Source organism: Solanum tuberosum, unplaced genomic scaffold, assembly GCF_000226075.1.
Source record: "Solanum tuberosum cultivar DM 1-3 516 R44 unplaced genomic scaffold, SolTub_3.0 scf00192, whole genome shotgun sequence".
NCBI classification, from domain to species: Eukaryota; Viridiplantae; Streptophyta; class Magnoliopsida; order Solanales; family Solanaceae; genus Solanum; species Solanum tuberosum.
This window is the reverse complement of record NW_006239115.1, coordinates 1,081,282-1,090,271: the sequence shown is the minus strand read 5'-3', so window position 1 is coordinate 1,090,271 and position 8,990 is coordinate 1,081,282. Positions and strand designations below refer to the sequence as shown.

General features: G+C 33.5%; 1 protein-coding gene across 1 annotated transcript in view; it reads left to right on the top strand.

Annotated features, from left to right (window-relative positions):
• Window positions 1-7,907, top strand: part of LOC102594690 (subtilisin-like protease SBT2.4) — a 10,515-nt gene extending 2,608 nt beyond the window's left edge. Inside the window, exons 2-11 of the mRNA XM_006355104.1 lie at window positions 701-869; window positions 1,025-1,169; window positions 2,642-3,027; window positions 3,136-3,231; window positions 3,339-3,408; window positions 5,386-5,668; window positions 5,933-6,279; window positions 6,419-6,686; window positions 7,112-7,384; window positions 7,495-7,907. Coding sequence (XP_006355166.1) covers window positions 701-869; window positions 1,025-1,169; window positions 2,642-3,027; window positions 3,136-3,231; window positions 3,339-3,408; window positions 5,386-5,668; window positions 5,933-6,279; window positions 6,419-6,686; window positions 7,112-7,384; window positions 7,495-7,907 — 2,450 coding nt within the window. The remainder of the gene's footprint in view (window positions 1-700; window positions 870-1,024; window positions 1,170-2,641; window positions 3,028-3,135; window positions 3,232-3,338; window positions 3,409-5,385; window positions 5,669-5,932; window positions 6,280-6,418; window positions 6,687-7,111; window positions 7,385-7,494) is intronic.
• The last annotated feature ends 1,083 nt before the right edge of the window (window positions 7,908-8,990 follow it).

Sequence of the window (8,990 nt, the reverse complement as noted above, 5' to 3'; positions counted from 1 at the left end):
AAATAATTTTTTTTAATTAGATATTTAATTAAATGTTTGATTTAATTAGATAATATATATATATATATATATTATTAATTATTATTATTAATAATAATTCAATTGTGAGAGGTTAATACATATTAAATATTGTAATTATAGGTTGCATAAAAATTCGGTTATGAATACAAATATTTATTAGAGAAAACTTATTGAGAATTCTAATATTTGACTAATTAAATATTTTATAACATTTTAACTTATAGTAGGGGTAAAATGGTAATCCAACTTTGAAGTTAAAAGCTTCCCACTTTTAATAATATATGATATATGATATGATGATATGATGATGATGTATATGTATGTATATTTATGGTTAAATATACAAGACCTATGTATTTATTGGCAATTTGGTAAATAAAATCACCTATAGGGATTGGAACGTAATTATCTCTAATTTAAATTACCAATTTTGTGGATGTGAGACTAGACAAAAAAAAAAAAAAAAAAAAAAAAAAAGAAGAAGAAGAGAGAAACGTAACGGTTAATTCTAAAAATAGGAGCTGAGTTTGCTCTTGAAAACGTAGACTTTGTTCACAATAAGAATGTGTGTGCTTCCTAATACTTGGCTTTTTCATGCTTAGTGAAAGATGCTTTTTATTGAACTTGAATGTATGAAACCTTCACTTAATTAAACTCTTGTTTTGTCTTCTCATATTAGTGCTAGCCATGATTTTAGTCCTCAAAAACTTGCTTCTTCTCTTTGTACTTCTTGTTTCATGTAATGGTGAAGATAAAAAAATATATTTGGTTCTATTGGAAGGTGATCCTATTGCATTTCATCATGTTAAAACAGTTTCACAAGAAGGGAACAAACTTGATCCAAATAGGTATTATTCACAAAATTTATAATCTTTTCTATATGATAATTGAGGTGTGTACAAGTTCACATTTTATATTGTATCCCAAATTCATTAATATTAGTATCTTTTTTGTGTCACGTAAAATACTCTTTTTACATAACCATTTTATGTTATATATTTAGTGAAGCAGCAAAGGCTTATGCAAATGAGTTGACAAAATCTCATGATGAATTTCTACAAAGTTATTTGGAGAGAGGGAGCTATGACAAGATTTATAGCTTCAAACACATTATAAATGGCGTTGCAGTCCACACTACTCCATCTCAGGTATTTTGCCATCTTCAAACTATTACTCATCTTACTCCACATGATCGTCACTTATATGCTAATAACATCTTATTGCACCAAAGAATATGTTAACCAGTTATCAATGTTAATAAATTTACCACTAGTATATGATATATTTTTGTTCTTAAAATTTTAGAGTGTGACTTCGTGATTAGAGCTGTTAATATGGGCTAGGTCCTTCGGGTCGGTCCAACCTAATCTGTGATTTAACAGAGCTAGCTAAGATTCTTGGAGCCCAGTTTTTCTTTAGAAGAGTAAGGACTTTTTTAGTCCGATCCAAATAAGTCTGCTGATTTGTGGGGCTTAAGCAATATGAGTTGGATCTGCCCGTGGGCTAATTAAAATTGAAATAGATCGAGAATGAAACAATAAAATTATAATAGAGAATTAAAAATAACAAAAGTCTAAACTCGAAGGCTATTTAAAGTTTGAAATATTAAAATTTAGAATCATCAAACGTGATGTACTTGGTATTCCTATTACTATTGCATCATCAGAATCATGGACGTGTTCTCATCAAGTATAGAAGTTGCATCCATCATGCAAATATTCAAACACCTGTAGCTATTCAAAATTGGTTGCATGATTTTTCTCAGACTGATAATAGTTTTTTGTGTACATTTAAATATTAATACATAGTTCTTAAATTTAGTTATTTTTAAATGTTTCACTAATTGATATTATTGCATATAAACTGTAGATGAAATGAAGATGTCTTGTCAATATTTATGTTAACATTTTTAAATTATAATTTAATTTAAAGATTATAATAAATAAATATTTTTTTAAAATGGGTTGACCCGACCCAACCCGCGGCCCATGGTTTGGGCTAGCTATTTTGTGGCCCTAAAAATTAAGTTCACATATAAATTAGTTGGTGTCAAGGAACTAGAGGATAAACAGCTGAATAATCCAAGAAAGAGCAAAGTCATAGGCAACAACAAATAAAGGGACAAGAAGAACTCCATGATAGAGAGTAACCATTGACGGGGAAGAGATTAAGAGTTTAATTCCTAGGTTACAAGAAATTGTACTATGAAGCTTTGCTCCGTTTTGAGTGAAATGAAGTTTGAGTTGAAATCCTGTGATTACAGGACGTGGTTTTTACCTCACTCGAGCAAGGGGGGTTTCACGTAAAATCTTTATGCTTAATTTACTTTGAGTTGCTTATTTCCGCACTATTATTCTGTCGAGGGCAGTGATCACTGTATCCATTCTAACGTAACGCAAACGATCTCTACAAGTCTTCAATGAAAATATTTACGGTTCAAACATGAATTAGATTGTAAATACTCTAAACGAGGGGGCTGAGTTGTCATATATAAATACTACTCCTATTAAATTATGAAGCCATGAATGTAAAAGTTTTTAAGTACTAAGAACCTAAACGTGAACTCATAGTATTTTAATGCTCATCTTGGTTTGAAAGTAGATTAATTTATCATCTTTAGATTGAGAAGTTGAAGAATGCGCCAAGAGTGAAGTTGTTGGAGGAAGACAGGAGGGTTAAACAGATGACTACTTACACTCCACAATTTTTGGGTATACCTGCAGTATGGACACAAGAAGGAGGAGACAAAAATGCCGGTGAAGGAATTGTGATCGGTTTTATTGATTCTGGGATTAACCCAGACCACCCCAGCTTTGCGTATGATCCCATGACAAATAGTAATTCTTTTACTGATAGAGCTTGTGAGGAAGGTCCTTTATTTCCCCAGACTTCCTGCAATGGTAAAATAGTATCTGCCAGGTTTTTCTCAGCTGGAGCGCAAACTACTACAACACTAAATGAATCAATAGATATTCTATCACCCTTTGATGCTGTTGGACATGGCAGGTAAAAATGCATATTGACTTGTACTTTGATCTCTATTAACCTATTTCAATATTTCCTAATTACCATGTGTCTAATCTATTTATTAAGTACCTTTATTTTCCTTTTCAGTCATGTAGCTTCAACTGCAGCTGGAAATTTTGGAGTTCCAGTAGTGGTAAATGGCTTGTATTATGGACGAGCAAGTGGAATGGCACCGCGGGCAAGGTAATTTCATACACATACATATAGCAAGGCACAATGAAAAAGGACTATATATATATATATACAGATGGTTTCTAAAGGATTGTTGTGGAATTGCTTATGACTAATAGGATTGCAGTTTATAAAGCTATTTATCCAAGCATAGGAACTCTTTCAGATGTATTAGCAGCAATTGATCAAGTAAGTATTACTTGTAACCTTTTACGAGCTAAAATGTAAATTTTAGAAACAAACTTTTAATGATACAATATCATCTAAAACTAAAAAATTTCTTTTAAAATGTAAATAATATTAAGATCCATCATTAGAAGCATTTTCATTTATAAACTATTTTCTCGTATTCTAGTGTTTTAAATTTCTCTTTTAGCACTAGACAACTCTAGTATGTCATAGTCCGTACAAGTAATAACATACTACGGAGTATCAACACATGCAATTAGAACATCAATGCAATGGAGTGAGTACAATTTAAATTTCACTCAATATGCATTGTAGATTTCTTCATACATAGAACGGGACAAGACTTTAAAAAATCAACATGTGATATATATGCAACATTTTTTATAAAGTTTTTCAATGTCAAGGATGTTATATATCAGAAGGATATTACAAGAAGAGGGACTTGGCCTGAACACAACAAAGGATAAAAACTTGTATCCTTATTCCTTCACAAGAAGAGGGAAGGGGAAGCTAACAGAAACATCCTGACCCTAAAAAAAAAAAACAACTCCCTATACAACTTACTAACAAACAAAATTAGCTTGGTCATATTTGAGCCTTATAGAAGGCATCTGGCTCTTTTCCAGCTGGAGTGGACATTTAGCCCCCACAAGAAGATGTTTATAGGAGTCATAAAAAGACTCATTCTGACTGGTCTAGGCTAATTTGACAAGATAGTCTGCAACCTTATTGACCTCTCTATAACAGTGTTCTACTGTGACATTACCAAGTTTCGTGAGCTGTGTATCTCCTCAATGGTCCATTTTAGCTTATAGCTGTAGCATTTTTTGTTGTTGATCATCTGGAAAACATATAGGGAAACTATCTTAATGGTAAAGTCTCTGTTGTTCAAAGATATACACATGTGCATACCATATCTTGCAGCCATAGTTTCTACCTCTAAGTTGTTGCCACATTGTGTAAGCAATGAGAAGGCAATAAAATTTTCACCCTCATCATCTCTCAGTTGTGCAGCTTTTTAAGAGATGAAGTATGTTGCATAGTCTCTGCTACCGGACTAGAACAACATCTGCAGTTAAGAAGGCAAGTAGTAGTTCAGAATCATTCATGAAATTGATAATGTGTTAGGAATGTTAAACATGTGTCACTAAACCTTTCATAGCATATTATAACATTTTGTCCAAACTATATGTTTTTACATTCCTAGTTATTTGCATAGGTGTGTTGAGTTTGTATTGAGCTGTAAAGGAACTTATTAGACTGGGAAGAGTCTTTGAAGAATGAAGAGTTTTCAATAATTAGGGAGAATTGTTAAGGTTAAAGGTAGGGGCCGTAGGAGTCAGTTTCTTAGGTGTACAAAGGAGTTGTAATCTTAAAAGTTATTTGTGTGATAGTGAAGAGTTAGGTAAAATCCTATTGAAGATAGATCATGGTTTTTTCTTGCCTTGAACGAGGAGTTTTTCACGTAAAACCTTTGTGTTGATTTACTTTTCCACACTTTATCTTCTTGCATAGCTGCCAAAAGAACTAGTAGGTCGCATTCAAATTAATAAAATCTCCGGACCAATAAAATTATAGTTTGTCCATAAGCCAGCAAATTCAGTTATGAATAGTTTCTGAATCAGAGTTCATTTGTAATTGTTATTTATTTTATTAGTTGAGGTTTTAAGCCTCAAGTCCATAAGTTTCTAGTTCAAATTCAAGTACAAACCTGCTCAAAACATCATTCAAAACAGAAATACTCAATTTAAAGGGTTGTTTCGTTACAATATCTTGAAAGTGTTGGTCATTTTTCCTTTGCAATTATGCCGCTATTCTATCAGTAATAATTATTTTAGTATAACTGAGATATGTGCAAGTTGATTGGATATTCATAAAAAAGTAAATAAATTGTCTGGACACTACTATGATATTGTTTTCCTTAGCACATACACATACCCCAAATTCCAAAATTTGAGGGATGGAAATGATTTGCAGGCAGTATTAGATGGAGTAGATATCTTGACTCTATCAGTAGGACCAGAAGAACCACCCGAAGACAAACTAACTTTCTTGAGCCTATTTGAGATTTTCATGTTAGCTGCACACAAGGCTGGAACGCTCGTTGTTCAAGCAGCTGGAAACGAGGGTCCTTCTCCTTACTCTGTCATCTCTTATAGTCCATGGGCAGTGGGTGTTGCCTCTTGTGACACTGATAGAACCTATCCTGCCACTCTTATCCTTGGTAACGGTCTTAAAATTGCGGGTGTAGGATTATCAGGTTAGTACATTATGCTACATAATCATTATGTTTCACTTTTATAGCAAAGTTTTTCTTTCCAACTGAATACTTATAAAAAGAAATATAAGGTAGTTGGTAAGCTTATTTGACACCGACCCCACTTTGTGTGACTACATTGGGTATGTTGTGTTGTAAGCTTATTTGACAACGTAACATAGAATTCGAAGATGATAAAATTGGAAGCTAGCTATTGTGTGTTTTGTTTTGAGGGCTTCTACTATTGAATTATACATTGTTTTGTAGGAGCGACAGTAGGTGATGGATTGATGATTCAGTATAATAAGTTGGTTTTGGCTAAGGATGCGATTAAAATAAATACCACATTGCCAAGAATAGCCAATAATGCTGAGGAATGCCAATACCCAGAGGCATTTGACCCTCTTGTTGTGCAAGACAGTGTTGTGATTTGCACATTTTCAGCTGGTTTCTATAATGGGACATCTACTCTTACAGCCATCATACAGACAGCCATCGTTCTCCGATTCAAAGCATTTGTTTTTGTTGCAAATCCAACGTATGGAGATTTCATAGCCGAGCCTATTCCTTTCGCTACTCCTGCCATAATGATACCAGCAACTACTGATACACAGGTCTGTACTAAAACAAGTACAGAATCCGACTCTCCGAAAATACATTTTTGAGAAGAAGTATACTTGTCAAAATAAGTTTATTTCAACATTGTACCTTAACCAAACAAACTCTGATATCAAACTGCATTTCTTTTTGCAGAATATATTGCAGTACTATGAAAAAGAAACTGTTAGGGACACGAACGGATTAGTGGTAAGATATGGTGGTAGAGCAGGAATAAGTGAAGGAAGAAATGCTTCTTACAAGGGTAGAGCTCCTATTGTTAGTAGATTTTCTTCAAGAGGCCCTGATTACATTGATCAAAGTAAAAATCCTACTGATGTACTTAAGCCTGATATTTTGGCTCCTGGACACCAAATTTGGGCAGCTTGGAGTCCCATGAGTGTTTTAGATCCCATTCTATCTGGTATGTCTCTATTTCATACAGATTTAATGCAAAATTTTAGTCCTTATAGTATAAAGTTAGTAAAAGTAAAACACCAACTTATAATAAGACTTCCTACTGCTGCTACTTTGATCTTTTCCTCTGTTTTATTTTATTTTCATCCGATGTCCACTAACCATTTTTGAAGCCAGACTGACATAAAAAAGTCAACTCATCACAGGAATCGAACCCGAGACCTTAAAGTATGAATAGGGGTGTACTTACATCCTAACCACAATCAAGATCATTTATCTATTACCTCTTCTTCTATACAACCTAACAGACTTCCAGCTCTAAAATTATACAAATACCAAATGTGCAATTTGTTTGTGTGTGTAGTTGTTCAAAATTATTATGTACATATATATCGCGCGAGAGAGTTTAGAGATTTAAAGCAATGCATGCAGGACATAATTTTGCTCTAATGTCTGGTACAAGCATGGCAACACCGCATATTGCTGGTGTAGCTGCAATGATAAAGCAATACAATCCATCGTGGACACCATCAATGATAGCTTCAGCAATATCAACCACAGCCAGCACCTATGACAATCTTGGAGAGCCCATAATGGCTCATGGATTTGATCTCTACACCTTGCACACTTCTGCTCCTTTTGGTTTTGGTGCTGGCCTTGTCAATCCCTCCGGTGCTCTCCATCCTGGCCTCGTCTTTTCAGCAGGTACATTTATTTTCATTTCCATATCCATATATCTGAAAGTTCATGTCTGCTAATTATATCTAATAAGATAGTAGAATCAAATGACAAGTCTCATCTCATTTACTTGACAGGGTACGAAGATTACATCAGTTTCCTCTGTTCGCTACCAAACATTGATTCTAAAATAGTCAAAACTGCAACAGGAGGAATTTGTGGTCAGTTATTCGAAAATCCATCTGATCTAAATTTGCCTTCGATTACAATAACATCCCTCAATGGATCGCGAATAGTACATCGGACAGTTACGAATGTTGAAAGTAAAGCAGAGACGTATCTAAGTGCAGTGTTGCCACCAAAAGGAGTGACTGTTAATATTGAGCCATCTTGGTTTATAATAGCTCCACAGGGAACCCAAGATTTGCACATTACGTTCAATGTCACTCAGGCACTTGATGACTTCACTTTTGGTGAAATTGTTCTAACTGGATCCTTAAATCATGTCGTGAAGATGCCACTATCAATTTTTCCTATTTCTACAACGTGATATAATAAGAGGTAATGTAGTAAAATACATTATTAGGTACTCTTTATCTAGTGCCAAGTAGCTTGGCTATAACTGTCACATAATTGTACGGAAAATGGACATAACATTACCTAAATACTTTGAAAAATGATACAGTAACTTATATTTTCTATTAAATTTTTTGGTAATTTTGAGATAAGTGATGTGAAAAGATTTGGGTAGCAGCAGCAAAGAAGTTGTAGGTGGTGGTTTAATTTCCCTTCCCCTAATTTTATCTTTAAGAGGAATTTTCGCATAGAGCCACTCAAAAATAACTTATTAATACTCCATAGCTATAGTTTGTTAATTACGATTCGTAGCTACATGTTAGAGGGAGGAGAGAGGCGAGCGAGATTGGGAGAGAGGCGAATTGTATATGTATATCTCTCAAATAATTGTGTACATGTAATTGGTATACATATGTATTTGTATATCTGGTTAGCGAGATTGGGAGAGGGAGAAAAGAGGCAAGTGAGAGAGGGCATAGAGTGGAGAGAAGTGAATTGTATATTTATATATTTGTCATGTAATTGTATATATAGCTGATATACATATGTATTTGTATATCTGGCGAGCGAGATTGGGAGAGATATAGGAGAGAGGCAACTGAGAAGGGCAGAGAGTGGAGAAAGACTAATTGTATTTGTACATCTATCATATGATTGTATATATATGTGTATAATTTGTATTTGTATATATATAAAAGAGGACATGCGACGTAATTACAACTAAAATTAAGTTGTGAGCCGTAATTAATTCAAATTATAGCTATGTTAGTTAATTAACTAGTATATGTTTGCCTTTTCACGTAATCTTCCCTATTTTTAACTAGTTTCTGGGTACATGCTTCGCACGTGTGTTTCATGTGAATTTTAATAAATACATTAGAATTACTAAAATTCTATGAAAACATGTATGTAATGAGTAATAAAATGCAAAAATTACAAAGAAATCTTTAATAATATGTCCAAAAAATACCAAATGAATGGGGTATTTTAGTGTTTCAAATTAATTCTTTTTAAGTAACAAATGGTAATTTTTAAACTTTGGTAGCAAACTTTCAAT